We start from the raw sequence: 19,383 nt of genomic DNA, 5'->3' as shown, positions 1-19,383 counted from the left end.
ACCAAGGGCGGGGCGCCAGGGTGGCCTGCAGATGGCCCTAATGATATGATTGAAGACAGGAATCCTCAAGTCGAAGAAATCAGTGCTGGGAATATCGGGACCCTAGGCAGTTCTGAGTGGAGACGTGCTGCGCCTGAGCGTTACAGGATCAAGCAGCCTGAAGCTAGTCATAGTCAAATGCCACATTATGCTAATGAGGCGCTTGCAAACTCTAGAACCGCCAGTGTGCCCCTTGTAAGAAATACTGTACCCTTCCCGGCCCGGCGGTCGCGATGCCCGCCCAGTGCCATGGGGATGTCTATGATTGATTGACTGCCTGGATGGACACTAGACTCACCTGCGGGTGGCAGACAGGGGGGCTAAAAATCAGTAAATTATGAGATGTCTCCCTGGGATGCCTCCTCGCCTCTGTCACAAGTCACGCGCACTTTTGAATGCGCGAGCCCCAAGGCGCATGATCAGGTGATGAGTAAGACCGCGCAGACGCGGTGACATCTGCTCACAGCGCGCTACAGTTTGCCTCCTGATTATTAAATGATTTTGATTAAAGCCTGCTGCACTGGGTCACGGACACGGACGGTGCAGCACCAGACTCCCTGAAGGCATTATTTTGCAAATAGTTATCCCCGCACGGAGCGGTCGAGCGGAGTAGACAAAACCGCCCCCCCTGACAAAAAAACGGCCCGACCCCATCCAGCCTACCGGGAGATTGCATGGTGCCCGGAACTAACAGTCCGGCCCTGCTAGTCAGGGCGAGGGAGTTCCATGCCAAAGATAACCCTTGCTTACCCCCTTGGTAGCTTGGCACGAGCAGTCAGGCTTATCCCGGAAGCAATGTGTAAAGCATTTGCGCACGCACACATCATCATCATCCCAGGCACACTACAAAAGGAACTCCACACAAGGTTATATAAAAATAGCCTTTGTATTCTCATAACACATTAGAATAGTAAACACATAACATACACTGTACCAACTGGCATGGGCAATATTCACAAGGGATTATTTACACATGACAGGGCCACGTGGGCCACTGTCAAGATCAGCACTTAGCAGAAATTGGTAAAAGTAAAATAGGTCATTAACATACAACCAGTAACCACTGGTAATCACTGTGCTCCACCTCAATCTGTAACATAAACTACACAGTCACATCAGGCGCGAATTACATTCTGCGCCAACCTCACCAGCATAATCTTATTATGCAATCTCCTCATTAGTCTAAACACATTAGACCCTACCTCCTAAGTAGAACTCACATTAGGGGTGTACCTCACACAGTGAAACATAATCTCACTAGCATGACCACATGAAATGCAAAATAACCTCATAATCATAAACCATATTTAGAGGTATCAAACAGGATGCGTAAAACATACTAAATGCATTACATTTCCTAGTACCATAATCACATCAGGACATAAATGACATTAGGGCCTGGTGCCCTAGAAATGTAAACATCCCCCTGGCCCACTGGCCATCTAAAAAGGGGGCTTAAACGCCCTATGTCTCAAAGTCAGGGCTGCTTCCTAAGCAGCGAAGGTCAAGGGTGCGCGATCTGCGCAAACGTAAACGTTGCAGCTGCCCACTACTTGCTGGGCAGCTGAGAACCATCACATGGGGCCTAAACGCTGCAGCAGGCACTATGTGCGCAGCTGGGTCAGGGGCAAAGGAGTGCAACTCACTCCTAACTCTGACCTTCCACCAACGAATTGCGCCTAAACAGTGCTGCTGCCCACTACTTGTTGCGCAACTGTAAACATTCCAATGAGGCCTGGCAACACTGTGGCTGGGGACCCCCACTGGGGCCTATTCAATCAAATTAGACCATGGTGGAGCCACGCACAGGCTCTTTCAACAACAGCTGCCTGCCGCGTTGGAGCCATCTGGCTCTAACATCATGAGGCCAATAGCAAAGAAAACACGTGCCCCCAACGTTGCAGTGGTAACTAAATGGTGCCCCCCAAGCCCCCACACAGGGACTTTAAAACAAATGGGGCCACGAGGGGGCGGGCCCCAACGGCGGGTCCGCTCAGGGAATTGGCCTCATTACAGGAAAAAGCACGGACCCCTCTCAAACCCCCACTCACCAGCTCTGGGGGCAGGACTCCTTCATCTGCGCTTCGCCCGGTCCCTCTCCAAGGACCGGGACTTCAGCGTGGAGCCTGGAGGCTCCAGCACTCCTCTCTTCTGCGAGGGTGGGGAACTCGGCCCGGGGAGCTCTCGATGCTCCGGTCGGGCTCCTCCCTCGTGTCCGCCCAACACGGGGCTCTCTCCTCCTGACGAGAGCCCCACCTGTAATCCGTATCTGCGCGCGGGGCTCCCTCCTCGCACCGGGAGCCCCGTAAGACCATGGCCGCCCTATTCAGGTCCCAGGTGCAACTCCTCCCTCCCATCTACATACAGATCTCCCCATTTACCACCGGGCAGACCCATCCTGACTCCTGGAGCCAAGCACACCAGCCAGCTCCTGTCAATCATAAGCCAGACAGTCAATTCACATTCACTGCACACAGAAATGCTAACTTCTAAAAGTGGCACTTCTACACTAGAAACATTACATCTGCGCACACCGTCGCGCAGCATTTAATCTCACGAGTTCGCAGTTACCAAACTCGCCCTTGCACTCCCCACACATCAGGAACTACCATGGACACACATATCCCTATGCATTCCTATAGGAGGGCAGGCCACTCTCACCACACATACACAGAGAGCGCACACACTTTACACTGGACCACAGTGAAAAAGTGTGCAGAGGCCTAATATCACCAACACCAGGTTACAGAAACAGGCTAGGAAAACGCAAAAACTTTCGGGGTGAACCTGCCAAAAGGGCCAAGTCCAACATGGTAATAACATTAACTCTGAACTCTGCACTATTGTTATACTTTTAATTCTTATAGATTCAGAGCATTTTCTTTTGGCGTAGGGAAGCGCAGCAGGAAGGCCTGCTGCACTTTCCAACGGCAAAACCTCATACATGAAGCCCGTAGTTTTTACTGATATAACCATAGCACCCAAATAACAATGTGAGGAAATCATTTTCACACCTCTAAGTAAAATTTCTTGATTTATTTTATTCATGTTAAAAATCTGTACCTCCTTCACAATTCAAAATTACAACAAGAGTGCTTCATTTGGGCTTTCGTAACTGCTGGTATGTATTGAAATATTTGTATCATATATTTACGTGAATGTACATTTTATTGTGTTAGTAAAATAGTGACATCCTAGAGTCTTTCCTTTCACACATTACCTGTACTCCAGCAAGATTGCCACATAGTTCACTATACAAATCCGCTCACTTTCCAGTCAGAAAATGAACAGTAAAGACCAATCTCCAAATTAAAGGAATAAGTAGCAATTTGTCAGAAGTTATAGCCTGGCATTTTAAGTCTGGCTTTGTACACACAGCAAATATAACAAGCTAAAGACAAGGCACCACTACTTCAACGTCTGTGGATATTTAAACATTTCAGATTAAATGCTTTGTTTCTCCAGATGGTGGCAGCAGAACCAAAGGAGACCTATTTCCCCATGAGCAAGAAATCAAGTTTTTTGCCAAGGTAAGCGGTCGTTTTTGAACAATTCTAAAGGCAAGGGACACATTTTAACATAATGTTTACCATCGCTGCATAGTTATTCTTACATGCCCTTTTAAGTGAACACAACAAACATTTCATTGTCTTTATAGAGCTTTCATTTTGTAATTCAACATTTAAATTTGCTTGTTTAAAATTCTGAATCTTGTCAAACGGCTACAATTTTGATTACTTCAAATACGAATTTTCTGTTATTATCTGTTGACTAGTCCCTTTTCTGATTAGACTTGTAGGCTTGCTTTGCCTGAATAAGGCAGAATTATTCATTCATTTTGTTCAGTTGATGACGACTGTGATTTATTTTGTAACATTTCGAGAGGCACACAGGGTAAATAAAATACTAGGGGGCATATTTATAAGAATGTTACACAGCGCAGGGCATCGTCACATTTCTGTGCTGTGAGACAGGGAAAGGGCGGGAATTAAAAATATATATATATAACACATTCCTGCCTTTGTCCCTGTTCTGGTGCCCTTTTGGCTGCCCAGTGTCAATGCAGGCACCCTTCACCATGGTGTAAGGTTGCCTCAGTTGCATGCGGGATTGTTTTTGTACAGGAAGCAGCACCTTCCTGCACAAAAACAATCCTCTCTAGATTCCTCTTTCTATGTGTGCTACAGAATGCAGCACACATAGAAAGAGGAACTAATGAAGAGGAATAAATAGATGTCTCCTCTTTATGTGTCACCTGAGAAGGTATATCTTTTTGGCACATTCCCAGGTCAACCAGCAATGGTAAATATGGGAATGCGTAAAAATTCATGGGTGTTGCTTAGGAACACCCACACAATGCCCATGGAATGCCTTCCCAGTGCGGAGTGATGCAACGCAACGATTTCTGCTGCATTGGGTTACTCTGAATTTACTCAGGGCCATACGACTTGGCCTTGCATGGCTTCATAACTTTCTTTTTGGGCTTGCATCGCACTTGCACCATGTTGCGTCGTGCAAGCACAATGCAACCCAAGTCATATGTATGCCCCTGGAATTGTTCATTGTGCACTCAGCACATGCACTGCTGACTCAAGCGCAAAATGGCGAAAGGCAAGCATCATTTACCAATTTATAAATGAGCCACCAGGAAATTTAGGGACAGATTTACTAACATTTGATGCAACGTAATGCAGCAAGGGAAGTTGCTGCTCTGAAATGCCAAAAAGAGCATGGTCTGGGACTACCGGCCACCCCCCTCCTTAACACACTGACAGCATTACCTAATTCAACCATTCAACACATGGGTCTTTGGAAGTCAGGGGGTCAGGGCCCCCCCTGGCCGTATTTATTAAAATATAAAAACAAAATAAAAATTTTAATAAAATAAACCTTTAGACAATTATTAAATGCACATTTCAGAACATTAGATTTACATCCATTTTTGACATGGTATGATGGGCTAACCTTAACAAATATCTAGTACAGCGTGTTTCCTAACCGAATCTAACATCCTGAAAATTAAAATGCATTCTAATAATTTAAGTCGTACGGCAAGGTCGCTAACCGGTGTCAGATCCTTTTACAGCTACGCTCTCACGTTCGAGATGCGCATGCGCAACCCAGGGCACGTTTCACCCACGTGCGCGCGCAACCCAGGGCACGTTTCACCCACGTGCGCTCCCTGAACTCCATTTAACCATAACAGGAGGGCCCGTACACTCGCGCACCTTGATGACGTCATAGTGTCTGTGAGGGGTGGCTACCAGCCTGAGGAAAGCGTAGACTCCCTCCCACGCATCCTTCTAAGTAATGGATATCATATCCTGCCCCTGAAGTTCTGGGAGAGACCAATGGCCCCTCCCGCTGGGCGGCCCCTTTCGTGAATGGGACCGCCCCCCCCCTAAGGACCTTAAATTGCTGCTCACCGATTATGACCTTACCGCCACAGGCCAGCATAGTTGACCGACTATCTGGCCCCCCCCCCAACCGCCTACACTGAAAGGTCATATCTTCCTAATCAAAAAAGACCCTCTACCCCTGCTAGTTTGTTCCCTATCCATAGGGCATTCCCTGACTCTGTCAACTGGACCTCTCACCCTGTGAGTAGAGACAACCCCTCTAATAATTGTCAACTCATTATCAGCCGACTGTTAGTCTACATTGTCCCTCTCAGATGCCCCCCTGTGGGGTATTCTGCAATTAAGGTGTTTGAAATAATTTGTCAATCCCAGTGTTGATCCTCTTTATCGAGTGATTCTTCACCGAGTGACTCCGTGCACTCGCCTAGTCCACCCCCCCTTTTACCTGCAGCCTGGGAAAAACTGAGCCCCCCCTATGGTGCAGTCTGGGTATTATATTTCGCTAACTTGGTTGCTAGTGCGATTTATCCCTTCCACCAGAACCCCTTTGCCCAATTAACCCCTATCATTGTTACCCCATTTCCTATAATGACTGAGGGTGTGGGGGTATGCCTATGGAGGGTCCCTGCAGATGCTGTGACCGGGGGTATTCTGGTACTATCATTGTACCCCTCCCACTGGCATATTGTGCAGTATGCTAACCACCCACACCTGGCCACTACGCTCTGGAAAATGTTAAGTGTATGGTACTACTTTTACTATGGAAGTACCCACTTCCTGAACAGGGGTGATGAGGCGTTGCATAGGCCTATTATTCCTGGGGTTGCCAAGGCTAGGAATGCACACCCTTGTGTACTGCCCCATCTCTACCGTTGGCCTTACCAATTGGTGATCTATCAATATACCATGCTGACACTGGTGGCCCTGCGAGCGCAGGCGCCGTTACTGTAGGGATACAATTTCCTGTTAAGACAAATACTGCCATTTTTGTGAAGCAACATTCTGCTACATTACTGCAGCCAGCCCAATTCAGGGTTTACACACCAAAACAATCAACCCTGTGCTGGCACCTCTTGCGTCCTTGCTCGCTCGCCCATCCCACTTGCGTTGTTGCTTGCCATCCTCTACCTGACATAAGCATCCCTTGGGCTGTCCACCAGTTGCAGCTGTTGTGATGTGGAGCACTCCAGATATCTACCATGGACACGGCCATACATAAATGGAAAAGATAAACACAAACCATTAGTGTTTCTGGCGATAACTGCTGTACACGTGCTAGTCTTACATTGCCATCACTTGCTAAGTTTTAGATAAGACGCCAGATGCATACTCATTAACACTTCCAACTGCGAGTGTTCCGCAGAGCCTCAGTTTGTGTCCCATGTTGTGTGTTTGGCTTAGTGTTACGGAGATTGCCCTGTAGAGTGACCCTCATTAGAGAATAATATCCAGTGTGCAGTACAGCGACCCAGTGCCTGGGGCCCACCGTGATTACAATAGCGCCCTCATGACTCCTTAAGGACGCTACCCAGTGTGAAGTGCGGTGCCACGGCACATTGCATTGTTACTAAAAATTCTGCTGCAGACCAGGACATCACCTCCTATTCCTGGTTTTCTACCCACGTCTTTAGGCGATAGGATCTAGGTTTGAAAAGGGACAGTCTGTTTGCCAGTGCAGCATCTAAATCTTCAAGCATAGGATCCACACCGCCCTAACCATAGGATCTATGTGTGAACAGAACAGTGTTTGACATTGCAGCATCAAAGTCTATACCCAAAAAAGGGGGTTAGCACAGCCCTAACTATGCCAGGCTGTACAATGGCACAAGAGCCCTTTTTAGCTCCCCACTTTGACTTCTGGTAAATACCATCCCAGCCAACCAGACATGATCACAAGGATCCCCAGAATTATGTGATGCCGCAACTAGGCTCTTGGACACATTTTAAGGTGTGACATCCGGGGCCAGGGTGTGTAGGATTACGGTTGATGTCATTGATCTTAGTACTAACATGAGATGACCTGTGAGATAAAGTCTTTTCCTTCACGTGGGTCCCCCTGTTTCACTACCTTGAGGTCTTCCTGATGGCCCCCCCCGTTCTAAAGGCTGCACGCCTTGCCAGAATGCCTGCCGTGGTCCGTATACCACTTTCTTGATATATGGTCCGGTATGCCCCTAGGGCACAACGTATACTGTGCTAAGTGACTGCGTGTTAAATAAGTTTACTGACTGTAGTTCTTTGCCTCATAGCCTCCTAAAGGGACCAGCGGGATGTGTTTAGAATAACTACCTATATTTATATCCACCTGGTGTGGTACAACTTTCATTTCCTCACTCGTGAGATTTTAGACTGGTAAAACAAACTGTTTTACCTCAGCAATGCAAACAACAAGAGTGGCAACCCCTCATATTCTCACTCAGGTTTCAATAAAAATTCCACTTGAGGATCACTACAAACAAAATGTAAGCAATGCAAACCAAACAGTGCTCCTCGCTCAGAGGTAGCACCTCAGATGTTGATTACCTTCACACTGAAATAAGTCTCCTGCTTGGCTTTCTACTTTGACTTGCAAAGGAATGTGGGACCAGGGAAACTGGCTTTCACAGCCTCTTCAAGCCCTACCCTTAGATACGCGTTACTCACCAGGAGGACCCCAAGAAGAAAGGTCTACCCTATTCGCGAATGGTTCCACCATTGTTCTAACTATCAGCTCAGCAGATACGAATGATAGTAATTCTAGAGTGTCAAAAGTTAGCTTATATCAATGGCTGTTCCTTGCGCAAGATAAATAAGCAGCAACCATGGCTTGGATAAATTATTGCAAGTGCCTGGAGCACATCAAATAAAGAAGCCCAGGATGAACACCAAAGGCATGTGTAGCCAGAGCATCACGGCGATAAAGGAATGTGTTTCACGCCCGCACCCGGGTGATCTAAGGAAACTTGTAATTATAGCGCCAAAGTTACATGGTACACAATGAGACAGCCCATGCCGTAATACAATACGTTTAACCACTGCAGAAAGTTGGTAACACGGAGCAAACTAAAGCACCCAGGTGATAAACGGAACAGGATTACCCACAGGACCATTCCGTAGCTTTGTCCTGTCCTCACATCAAGGCATACAACTTAGGCATCACACCCCTCCTTCCTGTTGTCTCGTTGGTTCAGCATAATTACATGACATAAAGTGCACAGCACCTTCCAATTTTCATAAATGTTAATGGATTTTTGTGCTCCTCAAAAAGCTATTTTAGATACCCAGGCGAAGCGGACACACAATATTGTTTACAGAGCTAACTCCTGTCGAACCAGACAGAATCTATTTTAGGGACAGTGCGGACGTTCTGAACCAACCAAATCACCGCACACAGAAAGAAATATTGTGGGGTGGCAAGGTCAGTGCGAGGAGGGTGTTAAACAGGGATCAGATTACAGTGCCCGGCCTGCAATTGGAGTTACATTGTCTATTTAACCAATAAATAGCAACCACGACTGTCTTGTCGCTGAGTCAGAAAAGAGAAGCGAGGGCACAGTAAGTGTCATCGTAAAGTCACCGCATTTATCCCCATGTGGGCAGCATTTCGTGCTCCTTGCATTCAACCAATCTGACACTGATCGTTTAAAGTGTTCTTGCCCAGATTTAGGTATGATGGGTAGCATCTCTGATCTTAGAATTAACCTATTAAATACATTTAGATACAGTGCATCTAAAATTAACACATTTATAGCGCGTGTTGATTATCCTACAAATTTGTCATGGATACAGCCCTCCTGGACCTACATTGGACATTCCTGTTTTAATGAAAGAGAGATTAAGATCTTTCCAGTTTCAGCAGGCAATTATTTGTGACCCTTACCCATCACTTTGATGGACTTGTGAGCTAGAAGCCCCCACTGCCTTAATGCTATCCCCACTAGCAGGTGGTCATCCTGGTCAACGATTTAATGAACCAACTTGCTTGTAACCAGATGTGATAGGAAGTGGGATAGTACTTTTTCTACCCACACGATTCTACTCAAATGAAAGTTTGTGAACATCCGAGGCTGGCAGTTGCTGGTTTGGGGGACGATGAGGCAGAAGATGGAGGAGCAAGATGGCAGCGAGGCGCCGTCCGTGACGCCTGCACCGCGAGGTGGCCACTAGGAAGCTGTTGGCTCCTGCACTCCTGTTAAGCTTGCTGAGAGTAATGTTGGTGCTAATGTGTTTTATAGAAAAATAATGTTGGCAAAGAGAAAAACACAATAGCCGCTAACGATAACCCGAGTACCGGGATGTACCGCAGAATGTATTATGGCCGTGGGAAGCTTCACCTGTGAAGCCGCGAAGTTGAACCCATACCGCTGGAGATGAGAGGAACGGTGTACGTTCCGGGCACAAACCAATTAGACCAACATGGATTCACCTGACTGTTTGTTGCTTACTCCAGAGCGAGCGCGACTGGCGCATATCCAACTAATACACTGGCATTAATAAAAGAAGTTTGAGTAAAAGAGAAGAACTGTGCGTTTCGGGTATTCAGCCCAATGTCTGGCAGAACATTTACTTAAAACTGTAGTGAACGTTGTTAAAATACGCGTGGTAAAGCCATGCGTGGTAATTCTAAGCATGGTATAATCATATATTCGCCCAAGACCCGCCGAGGCGGGGAATTGAACCCTGGTCTCGGGCTAGACCTCTGCATCAGGGTCTGCCGCTCTAACCATTGAGCTACACTTCTCCACGTAAAAAGGCGGGAACGGGACTCCGTTGAATAGGGGAAGGATTCACGGCGCCTGGCCGCGCGGCGCAAATACCAAATATGAAAAGACCATGTCCGAAAGGGAAGCGTGTCTATAGATCCGGCTAAAGCTCTCACTACATTGTGATATGCTGTCCGGACATGAATGCACGCCTGGGGATTTGCTGCGCGTCAATACGGTAAATGTTAATACCTTGGAGTTGTCTATGCTAAACCAAACATGAACTCTGTTTAAGTAGGAGCAGGCTCTATGCACAGAAGTATTCAGTGTGCGCCTTATCTGCTGCCAGCCAGCGGTGCTGTGTGCACGAATGAGTAGATGCACAACCGCACGTGCTGCAGTGTCGCTCCGAACTATCAAAAGCTACAGATGCACTAGTGGCAGTATTCGAGCAGACAGTGTCACTGAAAGCAATCTTACATTCTCACAGCAATCTTACATTTAAATATCCGATCATTAATTACATGTTAAGGCATCATATATCACGAACAAGTGTAGAATCATTCATGATGCCACACAGATCTCTGTCCGGACTCCAAAGTTCATTAAGGCAAGTAAATCATCGCTAGGCTTCTCTGTCCCTCTGACCTCTCCCTCGCACACGATCACCATGGCAGAAGCACACACGCCCCCTCGGAGAGGCCAGCCTGAGCTAACGACAGAGCTCCTTGAAGCCACCAAGAGGTCACATTATGCCTGTGTTGGCAACAACGGACCAACATCAGAGCGCTTTACCTAGCACCAGTAACGCTACACAATCAGGCTTCACCCACAACCGGCTGCCCCGAATGCAGCACCACACCCGCGCTGGATACACACGGTACCCGCAGCCCATGGCTCACCTCAAACAAGTGCCTTGCTGAAGTCAGGGCCAATGCACTACCGTCTCTGCCCGCACTTGAGCCCTGCCACCCGGGGCCTGCAAACTCGTCCATTCCTCCAGAGTGTTGCTGCTCAGCTGTTCTCCCGGGCTCCACAACGCGGAACCGGCTGGCACACGTCCCCCGACGAAACGGAGAAAATCCTCTGCTGCTCTCCCACCGATTGCGATGCAGCGGACCTACAAAACAAAGAAAAAGGGGGAAAATTACACAGCCCCACGGTGGGGCGAGGAGCGAGCCTGGGGGCGCGGGAACAAAGAGGCCACTTCCCGCGCTCCCCAGGCTTTTAACCCCTTCGCCGTCGCGGCCCCGGAAGTGCACAACTGCTTCCGGGGCGAGGGCGGGGGGCAAGCCACCACGAAGGAACCGGGATATGGGAGGGGCCGGGCCCCGCCATGCCTGCGTGGGGGCCGATTGGCCCCCCCTTTTCTAGAGAGCAGTAATGTGTCATATTTACTGAGATATGGCACCGTTCTGCTCTCTCCTTAGCACTGGCACACTTCTGGCTGCTTTGTGCCAAAGCAGGCACCCTTTTGCCACGACACAGGGGTGCCTGTGTTGTGGTCAGAATAGTTTTTGGGCAGGAAGGGATACCTTATTTACAAAAACTATTCTTAGAGGCTTATTCCTCTTTGTGTGGGTGCTGCAGCAAGCGGCACTCATGCAAAGTATACATAACAAGATTTCTCTTAGTTATGCCGGCCTAGGGTAGGCGCACCATTCCGCGGCAAACCCATGATCTGATAGAGACTACTAGCTGCAGATTCCTTCACGTAGAATTATCCCCAGACGAGAGACTGGATCCAGAAACTTTTTGCCACAGCATCCCTGTGCGCCGGGGGCGGGGCAACATCACGCGACTCCGCCAAGGCGTCGTCTGCGTACATGACGTCAGCGAGGTCACATAAGACCCACCCCTCAGTTTTTTCCTTTTCCGTGTGCAACCCAGATCCGGTCCTTGCTACGGGCCTGTTTGGGGCCCTTTTTTTCTACCCATTGTCTCTTCTTTGCTGGAACAGTGTGGGAATGCCTTCGGGCTTCAGGACTTGCACATCATGTGGGCGTCTTATGTCGGGGGAGGACCCTCACCTCAGTTGTATGTGGTGTTTGGGGGAGGATCACGGCACCACTTATTGTGAGGTGTGCAAATAGTTGAAGCCGAAGTCCCGGCGGGAGTCCCGGATGAAATTACTCTCGGCGCGTCTCTTCAGGTCGACGTCCTCCCCTCGATCAGCTTTGGCAGACAGCTTCAGATATGGGCGTGGTCGTCGTCCTCGCCCCCAGATGGAGACATACGCGGCGGCTTTGCAGGCCTCGCTGGCGTCTCCTCCTCCTTCCCTTCCTGGCGCGCAACGAATCCCTTGCCTTGCGTGCGGCTCTCCGCGGCGACGCTGGCAGCTCAGGCCCCGGCGCCAACTTGCTCGGATCCAGGCTTGGAGGATGTGGTACTGTTGGGGTCCCTCCTTCAGACCACGATACCTCTGCCTCGCCGCAAACTCCCGCGGGGGTCCATGTGGTGTCGCGGTAGGTCGCCTGGGCTCGGGTCGCATCCCCGAGCCCCTCTCGGTCCTTTGACAAGGTGGTCTTGTCTAAGGCCGAGGTGACGCTGCTACGGTGCTGGCAGCAGCTGGACCGCGCAGAGCCACAGGGGTCGGCGGACCCTCCTCGTCCCGCTTCGGGTCGAGGCTGGGTGGAGACCCCTCATCCCTCTCCGGGCCCCTCTCGTCCCTCCCCACAAGCGGCTGCCTCGTTGGAGGGTGAGTTGGAGGTGGAATGGTCTCTGGCGTGCCCCATGGGTCGCCGGGCGACCGTGCTACATTCTGGGCCACTGCTGGCGGAGGGCTTCGTGTCACTTCCCAGGCCCTTCTCATTCCTCCCCGCAGGCGGCTGCCTCGGCGGAGGTCGCGTCGGCGTCGTTCTGGTGTCGCCCTGGGGCCAGTTCGGCTCCAGCTCTACACCAGTCCCCGGCACGGTGTGACTTGGAGGGACCCTGTCCGGCGACGCCGGATGGTGTAGACGTCCTGCCTCAGGTGCCGGACTCTACAGCTCCGCGCAGGAGTCATGCAGCGGATTCGTGTTCAGATGCTCCTTCTTCTCTGGAGGCAGGCTGTAAATTGGTGTTGTGCTCCCCGGTGACTGGTCACCGTGTAGTGTCTTTTTCACTGGCGTCGTCAAAGGGCGGCTTCCCTCCCTTTCTGAGGCAGAGATGTTCGCTGCCGGAGCAGCAGGTCCCTCATTCTTCGGTTCCTTCTGACTTCCAGGTCTGGCCCTTGCCGGTCCCGCTTGGCTTCGGGGACGGCCGCCTTAGTTTGCAGCCGTCGCCCGTGGAGAAGCTGCTTTCTCCACCGCTGGGCCCTACAGAGGTGGGTGCGGCCTTTGCTCACGCTGGGTCCACGGCTGTGGGCATTCTGTGCACGGGTGACCCGGTTGCTCACTTTCCGGCAGACCATCTCTTGGAGGTTCTCCACCAGGGCTCTGGTGGGAGGAAGATCTTACTTCCCTTTAGGGGTTCGCTCCTTTCTTCCCTGACGAGGGACTGGAGGCGTCCCACCTCAGGGCATCTGGTGCCTCAGCACCTTCTGCGCCATCACCTTCCGGGGCCGCGTGACCCGGCGCGCCATTCCCTCCACCCCTCTGCTGCCAGTCCGCTTTTGCGGACCGCCTTTCCCTCCCTGCTGCCACTGTTGACTCGACCGTCCTAGGAGGCCCGCTGCTGGACTCTCGGGGGCGCAACATGTTCACCTCGACCAGTGCTGCCCTGCGGGCCCTTAATACCTTGTGTGTATTGGCTAGGGCCTCCTCTTGTTTGTGGGACCCGGCTGAGTCTCTGGGATCCGCAGCCTCCCAAGACGCTGTCCAGGTAGACTTACGGCATCATGCTTTGGATGGCCGGGAGCTAGCGCCGTTTATTCTCCGCTCCGCTCTGGACATCTCGGAGGTGCTGGGCTGGGCCATGGCTTCCTCAGTCTCCCTCCATCGCCATGCTTGGCTTCAGGACGGCGTGTTCCCTTCCCTGAAAATATTCGGGAGCGGCTCATTGATCTTCCGTTTGACGGCAGCCTGTTGTTCCATGCTCCAACGGACTCCGCCTTCCAAAGGTTCCTGGCAGGGCTCCATCCTCCTTCTCCTCCTCCTCCGCCTTATCCTCCTCCTCCTCCTTCCCCTCCTCAGTGACTGCTGAGTTGGGCTGGTTCTGGGCCTTCTTAGGCCGCTTGTTATGACTGTGGAGTGTGTTTTCTGGCCAATGAGTCCTCCTTTGGGACGTTGGCATTGTTGGCTGCTGGACGGCCCTTTGCTGCCTATGTGTGTGTTTTGCTGGAGTTGTTGCGCAGACTTGGCCCTGAGATTAGGCCTTCTGTTTTGCTTGGGCTGCTTGTCAAGCCTTCTGCGGGGGTGTTTTTTCCCTGTGGCCCTTTTTTCCCTCTGCTGCGGAAGTTCTTCCAAAGAGGGTTCCCATGTCTAGGGACTTAATGTACCCTATGTGGGATAGTGGTAGCTGTTATATAGGTTGCGCTCTGCTAGGGAGTTCTGTTCGCCTTCTGGTGCCGGTTCTCCATGGCTTTGCTTCAGTAGTGGTGTGGCGATGCATTTTCTCCCCTTCCTGCCCCTGTCCTGAGGCCTGGGGTGATTCTGAGTGCTCCCTTGTCAGGCGTAGACTACCTGGTCTTTCTGGTGCCCCGGGCTGTTCTTCTTGCTTCTGGCAGTGTATGACTGTTGGCGCTGTTCTGGCTGGCCTGTTGCCTTCCATCTGGAGGGGGCTCGCCTTCCTTCCCCTCATTTCTGTGGGCCCTCTGGGCATCTTCTTCTTCTTCCTTGCTTGGCATTGGATGGAAGCTCTGTTGCCTTGTAAGGGAGTGAGGTGCTTTGGCCTCTCTAGCCTTGACCTTGGTTCTTCTACTGTGAGGGTACGGCCTCTTAAGTCTTCTTCTTCCTCCTACACCCGCTGGGGTCGGTGGTGTTCTCCTTGTGGGGGTTCCTCTTGCCTGGCGGGGATGAAGTTTTCGCTTCTGGTCCGCAGATCTGGTCCCCTGTGGGACCTTCTGTTCTGTCCAGGCTGGTGGGGTCCTTTCGCAGACCCTCCTTCCCCATGGGTATTGCTAGGGTATCTATTCTACATGAAGGAATCTGCGGCTAGTAGTCTCTATCAGATGTACGAGTTACTTACCTTCGGTAACAATGTATCTGGTACAGACGATTCTAGCTGCAGATTCCTTCACGGCCCTCCCTTCCTACCCGTTCTGCGAGGACCCTTGGGTTGGTCTTCACTACTCGCCTCTCGGTGGGGGGCTGTGTCTCCTGAGTGCCTTCTTTGTTCTTGACAGGTGGCTCCGTCTGGTCGCGATTCATTGCTCCTCTTGGTTCCTTGTAGGATGGGGTTATGATGCTCCTGTGCCCCGCTGCTCTGGCTACTCCAGGTTTGGGGGGGTTTGCCTTCCATCTCTGTCCTCCCCTCCCTTCCCTTCCGCTTGCTGCTGAGGGTCTTGGACCCTCTGCTAAGCTCTGAATAGGGGTCATCTGGCCAGGCCTTGCCCTTGTTCCTTGAGGGGTGGTTGCCCTCTATGCTGGGGTGGCTTGGAGGTTTGTGTTCCTGTCCGTCTTGGGACTGGCTTCCCTTCCTTGTTTCTGGATGGGGTGGTGGGCCTGTTACCTGTATCATGGCTTTTTATGCCTGTTCCTTGTCTCAGTGGGAAGGCTGTCTATGTACTGGCAGGGTGGCTGCTCAGGGCTCTGCTCTGTTCTTTCTTCCACCCCTGCCTTTGGACACTGCGGTGTTTCACTGTTCCTTATGGTGTCGTTTGTCTCCTCTTTCTTTTTTCTACTCTTTCGCACACTGTTCCCACAGTTTGTTGTCTGGTGGCTCCGCGTTGTGGTGCGGAAGAGCTCTCCGCAGAAAACTGACGTAGGCGCGCCAGGGTGGGTCTTATGTGACCCCGCTGACATCACTTACGCGGACGATGCTTGGGCGGAGTCGCGTGGTGTCGCCCCGCCCCCGTCGTGCAGGGATCCTGTGGCAAAAAGTTTCCAGATAATTCTACATGGAGTAATCTGTGCCTAAAATCGTCTCTACCAGATACATCGTTACCGAAGGTAAGTAACCCATACTTCACTGACTTTAGTAAATATGGGTTTGCGTCAAAATACATTGGTAGATGCATGGGAGCGCCCATGCTCCACCCACATACCACCTCTGCAAGGTAATGCAAGGCAGTAATATGCTCTGTGTTATGTTACTTTTGGAATAAAATCCTATTGAACTCCTAATCCTCATGGTTTGGTAAATCCCAATATGAATTTTGCATTCATGCTATTTCATGAAGTGTGCAACCCCGACACAAAATATTAGAAAATTTGGGCCTTAGTGAATTCGGTATGTCTTTAAAACAGTGAATATTTGCAGGGAAATAAGTATTTAATACAAAAAGCGATATTTGTGCTCAAGTAACACAGCTGTATGAAACATAATTAGTTAATGTTTTAATCCTGCAATAGCGAGGCATACTAGCCAATCAGTCAATTATAAAATCTAGCCGCCTGATTCATCAAGCTAAATTGCACTCGCAAAGGGCAAGATTCTCAGAATCTTGCCTTTTGCGAGTGCAATTTTTGCATTTGGGATTCATCATCCCAAATGCAAAAATCGGTAATTGCTAATTCGCTAAATTGCAAGGAATTACATTTAAGGAATCTCTATTTGAGATTCCTTAAATGCAATTCATGAAGCATTTTAAAATTGCGAAAATGCAATTTTGGGCCGCTATTTACCGAGAGGTCAGACCTCTCGGTAAATAGCAAAAACTTAGAAAAATGCTTTTAAAAGCATTTTTCTAAGTTGCATGTTGCACACACACATGTCCTTTGGACATGTGTGTGCGCAGCACCTGTTTCAATTTGCATTTAAGGGGTGCTACAGGGTGTCCTTTGGACACCCCTGGCACCCTTTAAATCGCTATCTTATTTGCGAGTAGCAAATTGCTAATCGCAAATAAGGAATACTCCCCATTCATACCTATGGGCCTTTTGGCCCATAGGAATGAATGGGGAGTTATTCCTTATTTGCGATTAGCAATTTGCTACTCGCAAATAAGATAGCGATTTAAAGGGTGCCCGGGGGTGTCCAAAGGACACCCTGTAGCACCCCTTAAATGCAAATAAGGAATGTGTAGGAATCGCTATTTATTTAGCAATTCCTACATGAATACCGTTTTGCGAGTCCTGCATGGCTTACTTAGTGCTATACCCATCGAAAGGAACAGAGATGTAAACACCAGCACCCAGAATATCTAGAGCTCAACTAGTGCAATGCAAGTTTTTTTGCTCCAAACGGCCAGTGCAAAAACATTTGCACAGACTGATCAGGGCAAACGTTGTACTAGTCTGTAACTTCAAATGTTGTTGTGCACTGGTTGTGTGGTACACATATCACTCAAAAATGTTTTGCTCTACTTTTGTAATAAATGGGCTGAACCCTGATTTCCAATGTGAAATAATAGCCACAGCGCCTTATTTTCACATCACAGGACCATCGTGCATGATCAAAGTGCATGGAATACATCCAAGGAGATATGTAAGTCAGGGCCAACCAAATTGACCCCAAAAAGGGGTTGGGATTTAGCCCTGCACTTGTAATGAGGGTCTTGGAGTGTATACAGGCGTATACACTAGGGGTGACACAATAGGGGTGTCCAGGACATCCACCATTTTTTTGAAGATATGATGCATCAGCCAAAATGTAAACAACCTCGTAGGGTTTCTACATAATTTGAAGGAGGAGTGAACCTCTTTTGTAAATACTAATGTAGTAATGTACTAGAGACTGTTGTATGATTGTTGGCTTGTGTGAAGGCATCTACTGAAAGGCGCTGGCACTGCACAATGGCTAGTAGAGATCATTTTTGTGACTCATGTAGGGACCTTGCCACATATTCCTGCTTACTTTCTCCCTGGTCCCAGACCTTAAACAGTAGGGGGCCTCCTTTATTTTTATTGGACTGCACAATGGGACACAGTTAAATTCTCTATAGTAGCAAGGATAGATATTAGTCTAAGATGATACATGAAGATATTTCTATCACAGAGAGTACAAAAATGTCTGATAACAGAAATGTTTCATATTTCTACTTCATCTACATTTATTTAGTAATATGGGAGTTCCACAGACGGTTAGTCTATATGAGGTAATCAACAGTCAGAACATTTTCCAGATCACGAGTCTTGAAACTGCAGTATCATAAAAAATGTTGACCAGCTGGTGGTATGAGTTTTCAATAGTAAGATTGAATTAGGCACCGCTACAATTATGTGCATTTACTTTAAACCTAAAATCAGTATACCAGCATTGTAAAGGACACGAGGAATAAAACAGTCCTATACATTGTTTGCCCCATGCACTGCACCACCGGTTTGTGCTACAACTTGTGCAGAAACACGATAGCAAAATTACAGTTAATTACAGCTATACTGCACATTTTAGTTAGTTTATTTGTGCAGCATCATTGGCAAAGTTGAATTCAGAGAGAGTACAGAGCTCCCTGGACATAGTAACACTATCAACGGATCGAGGTGATAGCTCTGGATTCAACCTCAAACTCCGAGCGTGCCTGAGTGCACCTAAAAAATTTGAAAGTAGAGTATTCATAGTACACTGTTTTGTGATAGACTACTGGTTTTCTTGGGATTTATACTCCGAGAGGCAGATTTACAAGAAACTAACGCATCTGTAGAAACCCTTGCACCACCATGGATGCGCCGTATTTACAAAACGGCGCACCATGGCGCAAGGATTGACAGATGCATCTGAAATTCTGACGCATCTGTTGGCCCAAAAGTCACGTATTGCTGGAGTTGTGTCCCAAGCACGATACAACTCCAGAAATGCATGTTGAGGCCTATACTTGTTGTACTGCATCACTCCTTACGCCTGCTTTAAGCAGGCATAATATTTTGATGCAGTGGCATCCTAGAAGTGATGCAGAGAAATCTTGTAGATTTCACTCTATCACTTTTACGAGGCTTTTCTGTGTGGAAACGCCCACCCTGCATACATTTTACCTGACACAGGTAGAATGTGACGCAGGGCTTTACAATGTGATGCATCTCCCTTGATATGTCACGTTGTAAATTGGCCGTATTGTTTACGCCAATGCTGCGTCACAAAAGTGATGCAACGGTGGTGCAAAAGTGTCACAAGGGGCTTGTAAATCTGCCCCCTCACATGTGCAGTTGTTAAGCAGTGCTTAATTTGAAAAAGAATGAGTTCCAGTACCCAAGACTCCCCTGCGGGATGCTATTAAAAATCACTGTGTCGAATACCAAGGCTGCGTATTCTTGAATTACCTTCAGGCCTTATTTTCAACTGCCAGA

The 19,383-nt window shown here is 49.2% G+C and overlaps 1 protein-coding gene across 1 annotated transcript in view; it reads left to right on the top strand.

The window, feature by feature from the left end:
- RYR2 (ryanodine receptor 2) overlaps nucleotides 1–19,383 on the top strand; it is a 3,071,198-nt gene that overhangs the window by 1,736,935 nt on the left and 1,314,880 nt on the right. The window contains exon 57 of the mRNA XM_078648003.1: nucleotides 3,505–3,569. Within this exon, the coding sequence (XP_078504129.1) occupies nucleotides 3,505–3,569 (65 nt within the window). The remainder of the gene's footprint in view (nucleotides 1–3,504; nucleotides 3,570–19,383) is intronic.

This window comes from Lissotriton helveticus, chromosome 6 (assembly GCF_964261635.1).
Source record: "Lissotriton helveticus chromosome 6, aLisHel1.1, whole genome shotgun sequence".
NCBI classification, from domain to species: Eukaryota; Metazoa; Chordata; class Amphibia; order Caudata; family Salamandridae; genus Lissotriton; species Lissotriton helveticus.
This window is presented reverse-complemented; position numbering and strand designations above follow the sequence as displayed.